Here is a 22,003-nt window from a genome sequence, read left to right as displayed (position 1 = left end):
CTTTACAATTAAAATACTGCTACTGCTACTTGTACTACAACCACTACAATTTACTACTACTGCTACTACTACTACTTCTACTGAAAATCTTCTACTCTAGTATATTAATGTTCTACAACTACTAACATTACAATTAAAATAATGCTACTGCTACTACTACTTGTACTACAACCACTACAGTTTACTGCTACTACTACTTCTACTACTTTTGCTGAAAAGTTATTACTGAATAAAAACAACAGTATATTACAATTTTCTACAACTACTACCTTTACATTTAAAATACTCCTACTGCTAAATCTACTACAACCACAACAATTACTACTACTACTACTACTACTACTGCTACTACTGCTACTACTACTACTTCTACTACTTCCACTGAAACCAATAGAAACAGTAGTATATTACAATTTTCTACAACTACTACCACTACAATTAAAATACTGCTACTGCTATTGCAACCACTACAGTTTACTACTACAACTACTTCGACTATTTCGACTGAAATCAATAGAAAGAATACTATATTACAATTTTGTACAACTACTACCATTATAACAAAAATACTGCAACTACTACTTCTACAACAACCACTACAACAACTACTACTATAACTGCATAATAGCATAATTGTATAATACTACTTAAATGATACTATTACATGATACTATTACAATACTTACATCACACCAGCAGTTGATGCACTTCATCTCTCCCACCAGAGGGACCCATGGGTGCCAGTTGTCGCTGTTTTGGTAGTAGTTTTTGCCGAACTTGCAGTGGCGCGGTCCGTCGGCCTGCATCATGTCGGTGTGCTCGAGGCCGGGGGGGGTCCTCTCCTCGTCGGGGCACTCCTTACAGCAGTCAGACGGGTTACGGCGCACGGGGTGACTGCAGGTCAGAGCCGGACACGTCACCTTCTCACAGTGCACCTCTCCTGTGGAACCCTGATCACATGACACAAGACACAGGACTTCAAATACACTTTCAGATACAAGACTACAGTACTACTAACATTACTATAGTACTATTGCTACTACTAGTACTACTGCTGCTGCTGCTGCTTCTACTACTACCACTACTACTACACTATCACACTATTACTACTATTATCAAAACACTATCTTCTACTACTACTTCGGCTACTTACTATAACTACAACTACCACTACAACTACAACTACTACAACCACTACTACAACTACAGTATGTACTATTACTACTACTACATCTACTACTAATACTACAACTATCACTACCACTATGTACTATTATTACTATTACAACTACAACTATCACTATGTACTATCACTACTACTACTACTACTACTACTACTACTACTACTACTACTACAACAAATACTACTACTACTACTACAGATACTACAACTACTACTACTGCTATTACTACAATTACTACAACTACGTACTATTACTACAACTACAACAACTACTACTGCTGCCATTACCATTACCACTACCACCACCACCACTACTACTACTACTACTACTACTACTACTACTACTACTACTACTACTACTACTACTACTACTACTACTACTACAGATACTACAACTACTACTACTGCTATTACTACAATTACTACAACTACGTACTATTACTACAACTACAACAACTACTACTACTAGCAGTGCCACTATGTATTATTACTAGTACAACAACTACTACAAATACTACAACTACTATTACAACTACGTACTATTATTACTACTACAGATACTACAACTATTACTACTGCTATTACTACAAGTACCACTACAACTATGTATTATTACTACTACTACAACAACTACTACTACTATCACTGCAACTATGTACTATTATTACTACTACTACAACTACTACAACTATGTACTATTACTACTCTACAACTACTACACTACTACAACTATGTACTATCACTACAACTACAACTACAAATACAACAACAACAACAACAACTACTACTACTACTACTACTACTACTACTATTACTACCAATACAATTGAAAATAATATGACTACTTTAACCAATAATAAAGTAAGAGATAAAGAAATGAAAACAGTACAGTACTACATTTTTAGTACTACTACAAAAGTGACTTGAAAGTAACACCACTACCATTACTATCTCCTATTACTACTTCTCCCAAGTTTCGCATCAGGTTTAAATTTTATTGCATTAAATTGTTATAATCTAAATTGAATGTCTCTAGGCTCCTCCACCAGATGTTTGCTTACATGTTTTTTCCAAGTACTTTTCTGATTTAAATTAAAAACTAAACAAAACTTCCAACCAAATGAGGACTACACGAGGACTACTGAACCAGGACTACATCTGGACTAAAACAGATCTAAACCAGGACTACATCTGGACTAAAACAGATCTAAACCAGGACTACATCTGGACTAAAACAGATCTAAACCAGGACTACATCTGGACTAAAACAGATCTAAACCAGGACTACATCTGGACTAAAACAGATCTAAACCAGGACTACATCTGGACTAATACAGATCTAAACCAGGACTAATCACAGGTCTACACTTTAATATTGATCTCCATTGCAAATACCTATGCAGTGGATGATGAAAAAAGTACAAGTAAAAGTACAGATATAGAGCAAAAAGTAAAAGTATCACATGAGAAAATCAAACTTAAAGTACCTGTTTAAAAATATACTTAAAGAGTAAAAAGTAAAAGTATTTTGCAAAGATGTTTGGAACAAGTAAAGGATGAAAAAAAAAGTCTAAAGTACTTTTTACTTTTTAATCCAAATCTAAAATGTAGTGGAGTAGAAAGTACAGATACACATTCTTGTATATAATGAAGTAAAAGTATTCACTGTAAAATTTAAGTTAAGTAAAGTACCTAAAATTATTAAGTCTAAAGTACTTTTTACTTTTTAATCCAGATCTAAAATGTAGCGGAGTAGAAAGTACAGATACACATTCTTGTATATAGTGAAGTAAAAGTATCCACAGTAAAATTTAAGTAAAGTAAAGTACCTAAAATGATCAAGTCTAAAGTACTTTTTACTTTTCAATCCAGATCTAAAATGTGGTGTAGTAGGAAGCACCAATACACCTTCTGGTATATAGTGAAGTAAAAGTATCCACTAGAAAATTTAAGTAAAGTACCCAAAATGATAAAGTCTAAAGTACTTTTTACTTCTGAATCAGATCTAAAATGTAGTGGAGTAGAAAGTACAGATTCACATTCTTGTATATATTGAAGTAAAAATATCCACAGTATTGTCTACCATGGTCTACTGCTACTACTACTTTGTCACATAACCATTAGAGGCAGTAGCATATAACAATTTACTACGACTATTACTACTATGTATTTAAGTCAAGTACAGATACCTAAACTTTGTATTGTACTTTTACTTTTGTACTTCATTACCTTTCAACGCTGTACCTATGTATGTTCCAATTACTACTACTTCTAATACTTCTCCTACTACTCCTCCTACTACTCCAACTAGTACAGTACAGTAGAAGCAGTAGTATATTACAATTTACTACTACTATTACTAGTACTACTTCCACTGAAAAACAATAGAAAAAGAAGTATATTGCAATTTTCTCAAATATAGTGAAGTAAAAGTATCCACTGTAAAAAGTATTTAAATCAAGTACAGATACCTACCTAAACATTGTATGGTACTTTTACTTTTGTACTTCATTACCTTTTGCACCTATGTATGTACCAACTGGTTTATATTATGTTATATTATCTACCATGGTCTACTACTACTACTACTACTACTACCGCTACTACTACTACTACTACTACTACTACTACTACTACTACTACTACTACTACTACTACTACTACTACTACTACTACTACTACTACTACTACTACTACTACTACTACTACTACTACTACTACTACTACTACTACTACTACTACTACTACTACTACTACGAAACTACTGAAGTATACAATTTTCTACTACTACTATTACAGTTAAAATACAGTAGTCAAAAGTAAAAGTATTTTGCAGAGATGTTTAGATCCATTAAAGGACAAAATGTAGTGATTTTGATAAAGAAGTTGGGAAAGAAATTCTAATTAAAAGTACTAAAAAATAAAGAAGAAATAAAGTCTTCCTTTTCTCTCACACCGTAAAGAAAAGTACATTTTATTTTTCAGTCCAGATCGAAAATGTAGTGGAGTAGAAAGTACAGATACACGTTCTCAAATATAGTGGAGTAAAAGTATCCACTGTCAAATTTAAGTTAAGTCAAGTACAGATATTTAAAATTTGTACTGTACTTTTACTTTTGTACTTTATCGCCTTTCACCTCTGCACCTATGTATGTACCGCCAACTGTACGTGCACCACAGTTTGAGAAACCCTGGTTTGTATTATAGAACATTATCTATCATGGTCACTGGAGTATTTACCTTGCAAGTACAGACTGCACATTTGATGTAACCAAAAGGAGGTACGAATGGGTGCCATGTGGTTCCTGGTGCGTGCATTTTCTGGTCTCCTTCAAAGTAACAGCCTGCAGACAGAGAAGAAAAATGTGAGGTGATGACGAATTATATAAAACGTGAAAAATGGTTTGCAGTGTGTAAAAAAAAAAAAAAAAAAAAGAAGAAAAGTCAGATTGAAAAATTCGAGGCACATACCTTCAGGGTTTTCGGTGGCCCTCTCTGCGGCCTTCATGTCTTTGGGCTCTTTCTTGTCTGAAAATAAAAGGTTTTGGTTTAGTTGGTTTTGAAATACGTTCTGTGAAAATTTGACAAAATATAATAGATAAGTATAAGTACCATACAGTTATTTCATATACTACTACAACTAATACTACTACTGCTACTACCACTACTGCTACAACAACTACTGGTACTGCTGCTGTTACTACTACTACTACTACTACTACTACTACTACTACTACACTACAACTACAACAACAATCTACTACTACTATCACGGGTAATGTAGTGTCTACTTGTACTACTACTGCTGCTAATACTACTGCTAATGCTACTACTGCTGCTACTACAACAACTACTACTGAAACTGCTGCAGCTCCTCCTTCTCCTCCTCCTCCTCCTCCTACTACTACTACTCCTACTGCTACTACTACTTCTACTACCTCCGCTACTGCTGTTGCTGCTACTACAACAACTACTACTACTACTGCTGCTACTACAACAACTACTACAGAAACTGCTGCTGCTCCTCCTTCTCCTCCTCCTCCTACTACTACGACTACTACTACTGCTACTACTACTACTACTACTACTACTACTACTACTACTACTACCTCCGCTACTGCTGTTGCTGCTACTACAACAACTACTGCTATTGCTGCTGCTACTACTACTACTGATGTTATTACTACTACAACTACTACTACTACTACTACTACTACTTCTACTGCTGCTGTTACTACTACTGCTACTACTACTACTACAATAACTACAACTACTACAACTACAACAACAACAACTACTACTACTACGACTACTACTACTGCTGCTACTACTACTGTCACAGGTAATATAGTGTGTACTTATACTGCTACTGCTGCTAATACTACTTCTACAACTGCAACTACTACTATTACTACTACTACTACTACTACTAATAATAATAATAATAGTAATACTGAAAATAGAAAATAAGGAATATAAAAAGTTATAAAAAGTCCTGGATTTTGAGGGAATATTCCCAAAAAATCATCCACTCACTCGTTTTCAAGCATGGTAGAAGTAATGTTTGCAATTTTCCTTTTGTTTTTTACTGAATTAATTTCAATAAAAGAATAAAATAGTAGTTCCGTGTATATTTCCTTACCATCACACACAGGACAGCACTTTCCCTCCGGCTGCACGGTCCTGGAGCAGGTCAGAGCGGGGCAGATCACCGGGTCACAGATGACAGTTTTCTTCTGGCAGCTGCAGGTGAAGCATTTGTCGTAGTTGGGGGTCCACCTCGAGCCGTGAGCGTGGTGCTGGTTCTCAAAAAAACACGTGTGCGGGTCTTTCTTCAGCTCCTCGGGGTCTCTGGACAAAACCTCCTCGGCCTCGGTCTCCTCCGTGTCCCCCTTGTGGCCCGCTTCACAGCTGTTGGGGACGTGGACCTAAAGGGACAAAAAGAAAAGGGTTGCTACGGCGATGTGGTATATTCAGTACTACAACTTTTACTACCACTAATGTTATTGTGTCTAAAACTGCTACTACAATAAATCACCACTACTGCATGTATTACTGCTACCGTTCACAATATTAATGACGTTGATACTGCTGCAAGTACTTTTTCTGGTAGTGCCACCATCACCGTCACTACTACTACTTCAACTACTCCTACTACTACTACTACTACTACTACTACTGCTATCATTACTACTGGTACAACTACAACAAATCACTGCTACTGCTATCTATTACTCCTGCTATTCACAACATTGATTACTACTACTACTACTACTACTACTACAACAACTGCAACTACTACTACTACTATTATTACTACTACTACTGATACCTGATACTACTACAACAAATTACCGCTACTGCTTTTATTACTCCTGCTACAGCGGTGATTTGTTGTGAGCATTAATTACCTTAATACTGCTACAAGTACTAATACTTTTTCTGGTAGCAGAGTTTCTACTACTACTTCAGGTGCTACTACTACTTCTGTTACTACTAGTACTACCACCCATGTTGTTGTTGATACTAGAACTCCCTCCATAACATTCTAATTAATGTCTTTCCTCCCACTAAATTTTAACAATAAAAAGAGGCTGTGAACCTACTACTAACCTACTACTGCTACTACTACTGCTACCACTACCACTACTACTGGTACTACTACAACAAATCACCACTACTGCTATCTATTACTCCAGCTATTCACAACATTAATTACCTTAATGCTACTAAACATTAATTACCTTATTGCTGCTACGAGTACTAATACTTTTTCTGGTAGGGTCACCATCACAGTTACTACTACTACTACTACTACTACTACTACTACTACAACTACTACCACCCATGTTGTTGTTGATACTAGAACTCCCACCATAACATTCTAATTAATGTCTCTCCTCTCACTAAATGTTAACAATAAAAAGAGGCTGTGAATGCTACTACTACTACTACTACTAACCTACTGCTACTACTACTACTACTACTACTACTACTACTACTACTACTACTACTACTACTACTACTACTACTACTACTACTACTACTACTACTACTACTACTACTACTACTACTACTACTACTACTACTACTACTACTACTACTACTACTACTACTACTACTACTACTACTACTACTACTACTACTAACTTACTACTACTACTACTACTACTACTACTACTACTACTACTACTAACCTACTACTACTACTACTACTACTACTACTACTACTAACCTACTACTACTACTACTACTACTACTACTACTACCTACTACTACTACTACTACTACTACTACTAACCTACTACTAATACTAATACTACTACTAACCTACTACTACTACTACTACTACTACTACTACTACTACTACTAGTAGTCATGTTGTTGTTGATAATAGCAATGAATGAATTAATCTATTAGTGCTCCTACTAGCCGTCTACTACTACTACTACGACTACTACTACTACTACTACTACTAACTACTACTATACTACTACTACTACTACGACTACTACTACTACTACTACTACTACTACTACTAACTACTACTACTACTACTAATACTATCCTACTACTACTCCTACTCCTACTACTACTATACTACTAACCTACTACCACTCCTACCACTACTACTACTACTACTACTACTACTACTACTACTACTACTACTACTACTACTACTACTACTACTACTACTACTACTAATACTATCCTACTACTACTCCTACTCCTACTACTACTACTACTATACTCCTAACCTACTACCACTACTACCACTACTACTACTACTACTACTACTACTACCTCTACTACTACTACTACTACTACTACTACTACTACTACTACTACTACTACCTCTACTACTACTACTACTACTCATGTTGTTGTTGATAATAGCAATGAATGAATTAATCTGTTAGTGCTCCTACTAGTCGTCTACTACTACTACGACTACGACGACAACGACTACTACTACTACTACTACTACTACTACTACTACTCTACTACTATTACTACTACTTCTATTACTCATGTTGTTCTTGATAATAGCAACGAATAACTCCCCCATGAATTAATCTGTTAGTGCTACTACCAGCTTTCTATTCCTACTACTCCTACTAGTACTACTCCTACTATTCCTACTACTATTCCAGCTACTACTATTACTATTACTACTACTACTAATACTACTACCATTACTGTTACTGTATTGCAACTACCATACAACCACGAATACTATCAATGCTAATAAAGACAACAGGACTATAACTACTACAAATGAACATAACTAAATTACTAATATTACTATAAATACAACAAGTACTATTATTACTATTACCACTTTGAGTTTGTAGCTGCTTTTCCATTCTGCCTCAAGTTACATTTTATTACATTTAATTGTTATAATCTAAATGAAGGGTCCCTAAGCCCCTCCGCCAGATGTGTGTTTACGTGTTGGTTCTGTTTACCATTAAAACAGCTGGAGTCTGCTATAGTACCTGACACAAATGCCCATCAACCACTTCACCTGCAGAACGTGTGTGTTTTTTAATGCCTGCCAATAAAACTTTTACTTCCTGGCTTATAAAATGCCTTCTAGCTTCTAGCACCTGTTTGCGAGCGAGCACACAGACACATAAACGCCGCGCTGTTATCCACGTTGTTGCTTGTTGACAATTTTGCAGCAGAAGTAACTGTCAAAACAACTCAATTTTTTGATTTTTAGAGGAGGTTTTATGTTTTCTTACCCGTCCTCGGATCTCTCCTCTCGGGTTCATCTTGGTACTGACTTGGATAAACGCGGTTCCTTGGTCCAGATGTTGTAATAATTCAGAGCTGATGTCTTTCAAAACTCCATGAGCCTATAGAACACATACAAGTGTGAGAAATGTGTAGGTTTTATAGTGTTTTTTTTTGTGTGTTAGCAAGGCAGGATTATTGATCTGACAGTAGGTTTAAGCAAGATAGCAAAAATGTGAAAGTAAAATTGACTTATTGTAAACATGCACTACTGAAAATATGTTATAAAGGTGAAATTCATTTGTCTTTGAAACACCAAACAATTTACCAGAAAAAAAACTGTGTATATTCTAAAAATACTTTGTAAAAAAATAATAATAATAAAATAAATGTATAAAAAGAAAATACTATAAAATCAGAAATTTTAAGAAAAATTACACCACAGGGGAAATTGTTTGGGGCAAATTATTTGGACCCATCACAATATAATACAAGGCAAGGCAAGTTTATTTGCATAGCACAATTTGTCATTCAAAGTGTTCATTGGTAATTATTCAGGTATAGACTATACGTTTGACATTAAATAAAAAATAAAATAATAAAGCAAATCTGGGGAAAAAAAAAAAAAAAAAACTCTTGCCACTCTTATTAAACTTACAAATTAGTACCGATACTACTACTTTAAGAAAAAATTATGTTTCATTTGACATTAAATAAATAATAAAGCAAATCTGGAAAAATAAAATGGCCACTCTTATTACTACTTACTACTTACTAATTACTACTACTACTACTACTTCTGCTACCACTACTATTACTATAGTTCAACTGCCATACTACCACTAATGTTTCCAATGTTAATGAAATTAACAGGACTACAACTACTACTACTACTACTACTACTACTACTACTACTACTACTACTACTATTACTATACTTCAACTGCCATACTACCACTAATGTTTCCAATGTTAATGAAATTAACAGGACTACAACTACTACTACTACTACTACTACTACTACTACTACTACTACTACTACTACTGTTACTGCTACTACTACTACTACTACTATTACTATACTTCAACTGCCATACTACCACTAATGTTTCCAATGTTAATGAAAATAACAGGACTACTACTACTACTACTACTACTACTACTACTACTATTACTATACTTCAACTGCCATACTACCACTAATGTTTCCAATGTTAATGAAAATAACAGGACTACTACTACTACTACTACTACTACTTAAATAAATAATAAAGCAAATCTGGAAAAATAAAATGACCACTCTTATTACTACTTACTAATTACTACTGCTACTACTACTTTAAAAAAAAAAAATGTTGCATTTGACTTTAAATTAATAATGTAAATATGGAACAAAAAATTAAAAAAATCTCACACCACTTTTATTACTACTTACTATTTATTACTGATACTACTATTTTCAGAAAATAATATGTTATATTTGACTTTAAATAAACAAAGTAAATCTGGGGGAAAAAACTCCCAACCACTGCCACTCTTATTTCTACTTACTCATTACTACTGCTACTACTTTGAGAAAAATATGTTATGTGTATATGTGTTTCTACCTGTGAGCCATAGAAGCCGGTGAGCAGTCTTTTGTGGGTGGTGCTGCTGTCATCCATCTCTCCGATCTCGGCGAGTCCGTGGAGGTGGGCGTTCACCGTCACGTCGTCAGCTTTGCTCAGCCCGGCCACCACGATCTCATAATGAAGATGGCAGTTTTGGTCCACGGACACCCAGGCGTGTCCAGCAGCTCCGGTCCTCACGGGGGGAGAGACGAAGAAGCCAGCCAGAGGAGTGGGCAGTTCTGGAGAAGGGTGGGGAAATGAAGTTGAAGTTCCGTTATACTGTGCTCAATCATTTTTTAATTTGAATTTTTCACCAGTCTTTTTCTATGGATGTGTCATTGCTCTGCTTGGAATGTTCCACGGTATGACATTAATCTTTACCTTACATTTATTCAATTACCTGTGGTTTCAGAGCTTAAAAATACTTTGAAAAACAGCATTCTGATTGTCAGTGGGGTTGTCACTCCACAGGTCTGACCTGTAACTTGGTCTGGTTTGATCTCCATGAACATAAAAAGTTTTAATATCATACTGTAAAACATTCCAAACAAGTATATGCAAATATTTAACCCTCAACCAGAAAAGTTACACAATGCACCTTTAATTTTAATTAAAATGTTGTTTACTTTTTTCCATTTCAGTTTTAATGTACCAAGCAAAGATTTTTTTTTCTTTATTTGCCTATTTTTATTTATTTATCTCTACCTTACATTTATTCAATTACAGGTGGTTTTATAGCTAAAAAATACCAAGAAAACCATTCTGACTGTGAGTGGGATCGCCTCTCCACAGATCTGACCTGTAACTTGGTCTTGCTTGGTCTCCATGAAGCTAGAAAAGCTTAATGCCATACTGTGAAACATTCCAGACAAAGCAATAACATCTCCATGAAGTATTTAACCCTAAACCAGAGAAGTTACACAATGCATCTTTAGTTTTAATTAAAATTTTCTTTCCTTTTTTTTTTTAAATTTCATTTTCAGTGTACCAGGTAATTTTTATTTTCAATTTTAAAACTTTTTTAAATTAACTGCCAAACAAATGATGTGCTAGTGATAAAAACTGCACGTGATCTAAAATTCTTTTTGTTGTTGTTGTTGTTTTTTTTAATCCAATATATATATATATATATATATATATATATATATATATATATATATATTTATTTTTTTATTTTTTTTTTTTTTTGGTGTAGTAAGAGGGATGGGAGTTTTTGTTTTTGTTTGTTTAATTTGCCTATTTTTATTTATTTATTTGTTTATTTATTTATTGTTGCTGTTTGTGCTTAATAGAAAAAATTGCAAAATTGAAAAAATTAAAACAAAAATTTAATTAAATTAAAAAACTACCCGAATGAACACAAATGATTGTAACACATACACATCTAGGTCTATATCCCTGTGGCGGTGTATTTCTTACCATGCCTGGGCGCGTCCAGTCCGCTGTAGTACAAAGCCTTGATCTGCCCCCTGAGCTCTCCGTCCTGGTTGTGAGCTGTGGCCACGTTAATAAAGAGCTCGTTCTGCAGGAGCATGTGGATGTGTCGAGCCTCCAGCCTGCTCCAGCTGCCCACGGCCTGTCCGGTAACCGCGCTGTACTCCGGGGTCAGGTCATAAAGCACCGACCGCTTGTTCCGGCGCCGGGGCTTCTGCTCGATGGTCAGCCCGAGGATGTTACTACTGAGACCGGCGACTTGGACCTAAATAGAAGACATGGCAAAGTTAATAATAATAGGACACAGAGTGAAATACAAATAAATAAATAAACAACTGGATACTTGTTATGTTTTCTAGTAGGTTTGTGCATGTGCCAATTTTGAATTAATAAAATAAAATAAATAAATACACACAATTACATAAAATAAATAAAATACCATTGCATTACATTAAATAAGAAATGGATACTTTGTTTTCCTGTAGGTTTGTGTATGTGCCCATTTCGAATGCCAAATTTTTATCACTTTTTGAGAAAATTTGTATGAAAACTTGGATTGCATTATACAAGTGAAGTTGTGTTTTTTGTACATATGCTTCATGATATTTACGTTATAATTGTATAATCTTTTGTATATGTTTATTTAAGTGTTTGCAACTAAGCTACTACTACTACTACTACTACTACTATTTCTGCTACCAATGCTCATGAAAATAACAGGACTATTACTACTACTACTACTACTACTACTACTACTACTACTACTACTACTACTATTACTACTACTGCTACTACCACTACTACTACCAATCTTAATGAAAATAATAAGACTACTACTATTACTACTACTACTACTACTACTTCTACTACTACCATACTATCACTAATACTACCACTGCTAATGAAAATAACAGAACTATTACTGCTAGTACTACTACTGCTACTTCTACTATTAGTATACTACAACTGCCATACTACCAATACTACTACGAATGCTAATAAAAATAACAAGACTACTACTACTACAACTACTACTGCTGCTGCTACTACCACTACTACTATCACTGCTAATGAAAATAACAGGGCTATTACTACTACTACTACTACTACTACTTCAGTTAGTACTACTACCACGCTACCACTAATGCTAATGAAAATAAAAGGACTATTACTACTACTATTACTACTACGACGACGACTACTACCACTATTACTACTACTACTACTACCATGCTACCATTAATACTACCAATGCTAATGAAAATAACAGGACTACTACTACTACTATTACTATACTACAACTGCCATACTACCTCTAATGTTACCAATGCTAATGAAAATAACAGGACTATTAGTACTACCACTTCTACCACTACTACTAAAAATGCTAATGAAAATATCAGGACTATACTACCACTACTACTGCTACTGCTACTGCTACTACTAAACCTAACTAGAGTACTGCTATTACCACATGTAGTCTTTTCTTTTTTGCATATGTTTATTCAAGTTTGCAGTGCAACTAAGCTGCTATGACCAGGCAATTTCCTTGTGGATCAGTGACACTTATCCTCTCTCCTCGCAGTTAACAGGCTGCTAATCTGGTTTCTGTTTTTCCACCAGATTTCACAGTCCACCATGGTAACTTTTTCCAAACATTGGCAGACCACAGTCACTTTTCTCACTTTAGAAATATGCACTATGAAATGATTTTTACTTTACCAAAGCACACAGAAACTAACTCAATTTGTTACAAACCTGATAGTCCAGCGTCCCGTTATCGTGTAGTTTAAAAATGGCCGAACCGACTCCTCCAGTTTTTCCTGGCATGAGAGCATCGCCGCTCGACATTACGCTTTGAATAGCTAAAAAACATAAAAACAGAAATTTGATTAAAGGTGTAACTTTTTTCTATGGATATGTCTTTATTCTGCAGTACAGTATGACATTAAACAGCTCTACTTCACATTTATTCAACACATGCATCCAGAATTTTGGACTTTGGGTTATCGCGCAATGCATACAGGGAAGGATCCTCCAAAAAGTGAGCATCAAACCGCCATGCTTGATTTCCCAGTGGGATGCGTCTATGGTCAAAGCTGATCTTTTCAACTCTTTTGAACCATATTGCTTTTGTTTCTGGTTCTGATATTGTCATATTTTAGTTATGGGATTCAGACATCGTAATTGTGTGGTTGTTGGATGTCGTAGCAGTGGAAAAAAGCTCAAGAAATGGGCTGTGGAAGTTTGCGAACTCCATAACTGCAAAAGGGAATCAGATCTGTGACTGCAAACCTCCGTTCAAACCATTTCTCTTTGCAACGGAATAAAAAAATAGTGAAAGGCGAAGGCGATGGGCAGGATGATACACAGGAAGGACCAAAGAGGAAACCTTTGGCTGCCAAAGAAATCATCCCGAGTTTGCAGCAAACTATTTGTATGTGGAGCGCCAACAAATCAAAATCCCGATCCCTCGCTCCACCTTGGTTACGAATTTTAAAAGTCAACGCCAAAGTGAAAAGCACCAACTGTTCCCCAAGAAACACCTTCTGCTGCAAAGCGACCAAGACGTAATGTTGCTGTACAGCCAGTCGAAAAAAGAAAGCGTGAGCTCAGCCTGTTCTTCTTCTGGTCTTCTGCACCTCTCGCTTAACAAAATGGGATCCCGCTTTGATGGCGCTCCACACACAAAATGTTCGCTGCAACCTCAGGATGATTTCTTAGGCAGCCAAAGGTTTCCTTTTTCATCCTTCCTGTGTATCAATCCTGCCCATCGCCTTCACCTTTCACTATTTTTCAATTCCATTGGGAAGGGAAAAAGTTTGAAATGAGGTTTGCAGTCATACAGATCTGACTCCCTTTGCATTTATGGAGTTCGCAAACAAATTTCTTGAGCCGTTTTCTGCTGTTAGGATTCAACAACCACACAATTACGATGTCTGAATCCCAAAACTAAAATATGACAATATCGGAACCAGAAACAAAAGCAATATGGTTCAAAAGACTTGAAAAGATCGGCTTTGACAATAGACGCTCACTTTTTTGGAGGATCCTTCCCAGTATGCATTGCACGATGACCGGAAGTCCGAAATTCATGTGCAGCAGGTGGTTTTATAGCACAAAAATACCTAGAAAAACAACATTCTGACTGTGAGCTCGGTCGCCTCTCCACAGATCTGACCTGTAACACGATCTGGTTCGGATTCCGTGAAGACAGAAAGCTTTAAAACCACACCGCGAAACATTATAGTCAACGCAATAACATCTCCAACGCACAATTTGACGCAATATGAAGCATTTGATGGACCCTCCATCACATTACACAATGCACCTTTAATACAAAACAGCGTTCGCTTATCAACCGTCACATTTCCCTTCGAATTATCCCTCCCTCAGAACCATAGCACATCTTGACAGCATGCAAGATGATGCAATCAGAACTGTCACGTTAAAATAGCCCGGGTCCGTTGAGTGAAAAGGGGGCACGTCTCGGTCCCCGGGGTCTTAAAGGGAAGCCGCGCACACATCCATGTCATTCCATCACACGGCAGAAGTCATCGGAAGGACAGACGCAATTGAGTCACTTAATGAGGGGGAGGGGCCAGCGGTGAAAGTGCGTGCGCGCCCTTGACCAAAACATGCGTGTCGTTTCAGTGTCTGGAGTGGACGAAAAAGCCCAAGGTTAGGCTTTAAAGAGGATGAGGTAACGCTTGTTGAATGTGGCTGGGTTTAAAATGATTGAGAGAGAGAGGGAGAGGAATACATACATAAGTGAGAGAGAGAGAGGGAGGGGTGGAGAAACAGAGAGAGACAGAGAGGTGGGGGGGGGGTCATACAGGGTAGAGAGGTAGAGGGAGAGAGACAGAGAATACATAAGAGGTAGAGAGGTAAAGAGAGACAGAGAGGAGGTGGAGAAATAGACAGAGAAAAGAGAGAGAGAGAAAGAAAGGGGGAGAGGGAGAGAAATACGTACAAGGTAGAGAGAAAGAGATAGAGAGCGTCAGAGAGAGAGAGACAGAAGAAGAGGGGGAGAAATAGAGAGAGAAGGAGGGAGACAGAGAGAGAGAACAGAGAAATAGAGGGGGGGGGAGTGGAGAGGGTAAGAGAGACAGAGAGAGAGAGAGAAGTAGCAAGAGAAGAGAGAGAGAGAGGTGGAGAAATAGAGAGAGAAAAGAGAGAGAAAAAGAGAGAGAAGGAGAGAGACAGAGGTGGAGAAATAGAGAAAAGAGAGAGAAAAAGAGAGAAAGGGAGAGAAACACGTACAAGGTAGAGAGATAGAGAGTGTGAGAGAGAGGGAGGGAGAGAGACAGAAGGAGAGGTGGAGAAATAGAGAGAGAAAGAGGGAGGGAGAGAAGTAGCGAGAGAAAAGATAGAGATAGAGAGAGGGGAGGGATAGCGAAAGAGAAGAGAGAGGGAGGGAGAGAGAGACAGGTAGAGACACAGAGAGAGGTGAAGAAATAGAGAGAGAGAGAGAGAGAGAGAGAGAGGTGGAGAAATAGAGAGCAAGAGGAAAGAGTCAGGGAGAGAACAGAGAAACAGAGAGAGAGAAGGAAGGAGAGAAGACAGAGAGAGAAAGAGGGAGGGAGAGAGCAGAGAAATAGAGAGGGAGGGAAAGAACTGGAGAGGGGGAGAGAGACACAGAGAGATTGAAGTAGCAAGAGAAGAGAGAGATGGAGGTAGAGAAAGAGAGAAAGAGAGAGAGAAGTAGTGAGAGAAGAGAGAGATAGAGGGGGGAGGGGTAGAGAAAAAGAGAAGAGAGAGGGGTAGAGAAACAGATAGAGGAGGGAGAGAGACAGATAAGAAGACAAAAACGAGAGGTGGAGAAATAGAGAGAGAGAGAGAGAAAGAGAGAGGTGGAGAAAGAGAGAGCAAGAGAAAGAGTAAGAGAGAGAGAACAGAGAAACAGAGAGAGAGAAGGAGGGAGAGAATAGAGAGAGAGTTGGAGAAATAGAGAGAGAAAGAGGGGGGAAGAGAAGTGGAGAGGGAGAGAGAGAGCGACAGAGAGAGAGAAGTAGTGAGAGAAGAGAGAGAGAGAGAGGGGAGGGGTAGAGAAAGAGAGAAGAGAGAGAGAAAGAGACAGGTGGAGAAATAGAGAGAACAGAGAAACAGCAAGAGAGAAGGAGGGAGAGAATAGAGAGAGAGTTGGAGAAATAGAGAGAGAAAGAGGGGAGAAGAGAAGTGGAGAGGGAGAGAGAGAGGCAGAGAGAGAGAGAAGTAGTGAGAGAAGAGAAAGATAGAGAGAGGGGAGGGTTAGAGAAAGAGAGAAGAGAGAGAGGGTGGAGAACTAGAAAGAGAGAGAGAGAGAGAGACAGGTGGAGAAATAGAGAGACAGAGTGAGGGAGAGAGAGAACAGAGAAACAGCGAGAGAGAAGGAGGGAGAGAATAGAGAGAGAGTTGGAGAAATAGAGAGAGAAACAGAGAGAGAAGGAGAAGTGGAGAAGGAGAGAGAGAGGTAGCAAGAGAAGAGAGAAATAGAGAGAGAGGGGAGGGGTAGAGAAAGAGAGAAGAGAGAGAGGGTGGAGAAATAGAAAGAGAGAGAGAGAGACAGGTGGAGAAATAGAGAGACAGAGAAAGAGTGAGGGAGAGAGAACAGAGAGACAGAGAGAGAGAGAGAGGGGAGGGGGAAAAGGGAAAGAGAAGAAAGACAGAGAGAGAAAGAGAGAGACAGAGAGAGAGAAAAGGAGGATATTGGATCGGTCATGTGCAGATAAAGTTAATGCACATGCTATAAAACATTTTAGCGCAGAGGTCTGAAAGGGCATCTGGCGTAGAAACGATCTCAAATCAATATGTGAACGAAAGAGGGAGAAGACAAGAAATACAGAATGTGCTAGAACAAATGACACCTACGGGATCACTCGCTGGAAAGTGAAAAAGACAAAATTTGGAGTCTATTGAAATAGCTACACATATTGTTCCAGCATTTGTCCCATTCAAAAAACATGTGTGCGTTTTAAAGCACCAAGCCATCCACAACATTCCTCTTTTTTTTTCCTCTTTTCTTTCCCCCTCTGCCTCGCTCCCATACGCACAAACTGGCATGCATGCGTACACACAAGCCACCAAGTCAAACATGAGGTCTATAAACACGATTTCCCCCAGCGATAAGACTTGAAAGGATAGAGTGAGACAAAAGAGAAACTTGCTTACAAGAAATGACAAAAACAGTTACAGATGGACAGGACTAAATGAACTACAAGTGATGCTTCGAGTGCCTTTGTGCTCATGTGAAATGACCCGTATTTACTTACTGTCACATGATTGTCGCCCGGTGATGAAGCCAGAAATCTGTTTGGGTTCGCGACCCTCGGTTGTCACGGCGATGGCGAGTTGACCCCTCGACAGCCAAAAGAGCTCGCGGCTATTCAGGTCTGTCAGCACCTCGGCGAAATCCGGATCCTGGTCATGTATTGAAATAGTTTGCAAGGGTTAATTAAAATAACATAACATTTGATTATATTGCATAACATTACATTACATGACAACACACTACAAAATACTAAATCTAGCCAAGTTAAGATGACTTGAATTTAAAAACTGTTTTATCATGATTTGAGTAAATTTCCTTTGACAAGTAAAATTATCTGCCAGTGGAATAAGACTTTTGTACTTAGAATATGAAAATACAGCTTGCTACATTTAAAATAAGAAAAACAACAGCTTTTTGCACTTAAAATATGAAACAAAATCTAATTTTGCTTGAATTAAGAAAAAACACTCTTATTCCATTGGTAGATAATTAGATAAAAACATATAAGATAACATCAGTGGCGGAGTTACATAACAAATAACATAACATAACATTACAATACACTGCAAAAAACTAAATCTAGCCAAGTTAAGATGACTTGAATTAAAAAAATGTTTTTGTCAAAATGTCTTATCAAATTTCATTTGACAAGTAAAATTATCTGCCAGTGGAATAAGACTTTTGTACTTAGAATATGAACATACATCTTGCTACACTTAAAATAAGAAAAACAACAGCTTTTTGCACTTAAAATAAGAAACAAAATCTAATTTGCTTGAATAATAAAAAAAATAAATAATAATAATAATCTTAACCCACTGGTAGATAATTACATAAAAACATATAACATAACATCAGTGGCGGGGTTAGCAATTTGGGGGCCCTAGGCGAACTTGTGTTTGGGGCCCTCACTATAATGCACTGTTTTATTGTTGTTTTTTTTGTATTTTTAATATTTATTGTCTGTTTTTCCCCACAGTTCTTGAGACACACACATCCCTATTTGAATTAAGGCGGATTGGAAACTTGTCTTATTAGTTACTGTAGGTAGTCTACTAGATAATCAGAGCTGAAAGTAGTTTTATTTATTTTTTTTTGCAGGTACAATTACATTTTTGTTTACATCCATTATATATGATTATGATTATGATATGATTATGCTATGATTATGTTAAAATCAGGGGCAGGTGGACTTGTCCATTCTAACGTGAAGGGAGGGAATGCTTTGAAAATTAAAACAGATTTGATAATCAGACACTATTTTGATGGTGTTTTCTTGTTTAAAAGTAAACTACTCTCATTTAATGTCATATTGAGAGAAAATCAAATTAGGTTGGGGGGCCCCCTGAGGTTTGGAGGCCCTAGGTAGCTGCTTACTGTGGCCTAATGGTAGCGCCGCCTCTGCATAACAGACAATATAACAACATAACATAACATTACATTAAATAACTGGATACTTATGTTTTTATGTTTGTGTATATGCCAATTTTGAACGCATATGCCAAATCTGAATTACTTTTGAGAACCATAACAGAACAAACCTTGCAATGCTTTTAAAAATTACATTCAAAAACAAATTTAAAAGTTTTTATGATGCTCTATCGTATGAAAACTTAGGTTGAGTTTTTTGCAATAAGCTCAGTTATATTTACAATTGTACAGCTCATGCATATGATTCACAATTTCCTTTGTGGATTAATGACACTTATCCTTTCTCCTCGCAGTTAACGGCTGGCTAATCTGGTTTCTGTTTTTCCAGCAGATTTCACGGGGCTTAATTAAAAGTCAACACAAATCTGAATATGTTGTTTTGCCGTGTGTTGCTGGAGTAACACAACACAAGAATTATTACAATCATGAATGACAAAAACAGTGAATTTCTGTCACACACGCAAAAAAAGGACTCTGAGCAAAAAATATGGCTTGCATTTTGCTAACGCATTGCATATTGCGTTCTAGTGTAATTTCAAGCAGGTTGTAGGAAGAACGAGAAAGAGGCTAGTATGAAATGTTGAGAAATGGACGATTAATAGGGCAGATGTACCGGCGTGTTGAAGAAATGCTACTTTTATGACCTTGGGGCCACGGTTCAATATAAATATACATGGATCATAAATCTGAACCCAGCAGCTACAAGCCAAAACAGAACTGGAACAGGAGAGTGGCTATAAAAAGGAATTATTTTCTCGAGAAATTGATGGACGCAATATTTAGTGGGTAGATAGGAGAAGATGCATTTGACGGATGGCTGAAATTTTCCCAAAACATTTAGCTGTCCGTATATCTGACTCAGCGTGGTTTTTAAAATGACTTTAGTGGTTTTGGTTGGAGTACAATTTGTGCGACAATTGTTGACATTTTATTCCACGGGCAGTCACTATAAACGCAAAAAGAAAGTACAAAATTTAAACTTTGATCAAAACCAGGCCAGCTTTTCATCGCTGCTCCTCTCTCCATCCATCTCAGCCACAGACCGCTAACCACTGACATGTGTGGAGTGTGCGTCCCTCTCCGGCCCCTCCCTCTCCCCAGACGCTTCCTCCGTGTATCTCATTTGCCTGTACATGTCTCTGGGTAGTAGCAGTGATCACAGTGGTGCAAGGATGTGGTGCCCAAACCACATCCTTCACCAAGAGGGAGAGTGTATTATCCTGTGCTATGTCACCAACACCACTAATACAGCCTTATATCACACAGGGTCATTCAGTACTTAATACTCTTAATACTCTTTCCACAATGTTGTCAATGTTTTGGGGTCATCGTAGTCATGGCAACTATACCTTAAATATAAGCTTAGTTTTAACAGTGCTCAAAATGAAAGTGAATAATTGACTGCCAGGGTATTTGACTAAATATAGGATCTAATACTTGAAAGAAATACACTGGTTATACTTTCCTCTATAAGACGTCTATAAATTATATATATTTTTATTAACTATGCTTATTTTGTTTCAAGGAAGTTATAAATATTGTAATCCTTGTAAGTACTGTTCTTAAAAGTGCACCGCGTAACTTTTCTTTTCTGGTGAGAGCCCTGCATCTATCTGTCTCCATGGAGATGTTATTGAGTTGCCTGGAATGTTCCATGGTATGACATTAAACATTTCCATCTAACATTTATTCATAAGTAAGTCCTTCTGTGATGAATAGGGGTGACTCTCCACAGATCTGATTTGTAATTTCATCTAGAATAGTGCTATAACCTGCTTGTTTCTCTTGTTCTATAAAAAAGTTTAATTTATATTGTGGAACATTCTAGACAAAGCAATAACATTTTCATGGAGACAAGCAGATGGCGGTTTCTTCCACCTTTAACACACACAAAATTAAAGGGACAGTCCGGAATTTTGGACATAGGACCTTATTTCCTAGTGAGCCAGAGTGTTGAAGACGTGTAGAGACACTTTTTAAAAATATTCCATCCAGTCCTTGTATTTGCTGAGGTTGCTGGTGCTAGGCTAGTGCATGTCAATGGCCATAGTTAGCCTGCCGCTAAAAACTGTTTTATCCACTCCACAAAACACCCAAAGCAAATCTAATATTACGCCAGACTGTCGATGTGAATGTCTGTGTTGATAGAATAATTTTAGAAGTAAAACCAACCTTGCATTTGAAGGATTTATGTCTGAGCAGCAGCAGCAGCAGCGAGTTGTACTGATAGCAAGTTTGGCAGTGGTGGACTGATATGTGACAAAATAGTCCCTCAACATGCAATGAGTCATGCAATGCAAGGTTAGTTTTATTTCAAACATTATTCTATCAACACAGACATTTACATCAACCGTC

General features: G+C 37.1%; 1 protein-coding gene across 1 annotated transcript in view; it reads right to left on the bottom strand.

The window, feature by feature from the left end:
- The window catches only part of chrd (chordin), a 36,856-nt gene that overhangs the window by 4,261 nt on the left and 10,592 nt on the right, over positions 1 to 22,003 (bottom strand). The window contains exons 10-18 of the mRNA XM_020926835.2: positions 18,219 to 18,366; positions 13,726 to 13,832; positions 11,953 to 12,232; positions 10,531 to 10,772; positions 8,932 to 9,045; positions 5,826 to 6,111; positions 4,655 to 4,711; positions 4,424 to 4,527; positions 687 to 950 (exon numbers count right to left, since the gene is read on the bottom strand). Coding sequence (XP_020782494.2) covers positions 687 to 950; positions 4,424 to 4,527; positions 4,655 to 4,711; positions 5,826 to 6,111; positions 8,932 to 9,045; positions 10,531 to 10,772; positions 11,953 to 12,232; positions 13,726 to 13,832; positions 18,219 to 18,366 — 1,602 coding nt within the window. The remainder of the gene's footprint in view (positions 1 to 686; positions 951 to 4,423; positions 4,528 to 4,654; positions 4,712 to 5,825; positions 6,112 to 8,931; positions 9,046 to 10,530; positions 10,773 to 11,952; positions 12,233 to 13,725; positions 13,833 to 18,218; positions 18,367 to 22,003) is intronic.

Source organism: Boleophthalmus pectinirostris, unplaced genomic scaffold, assembly GCF_026225935.1.
Source record: "Boleophthalmus pectinirostris isolate CB_2022bp ecotype Guang Dong unplaced genomic scaffold, ASM2622593v1 HiC_scaffold_9, whole genome shotgun sequence".
NCBI classification, from domain to species: domain Eukaryota; kingdom Metazoa; phylum Chordata; class Actinopteri; order Gobiiformes; family Gobiidae; genus Boleophthalmus; species Boleophthalmus pectinirostris.
This window is presented reverse-complemented; position numbering and strand designations above follow the sequence as displayed.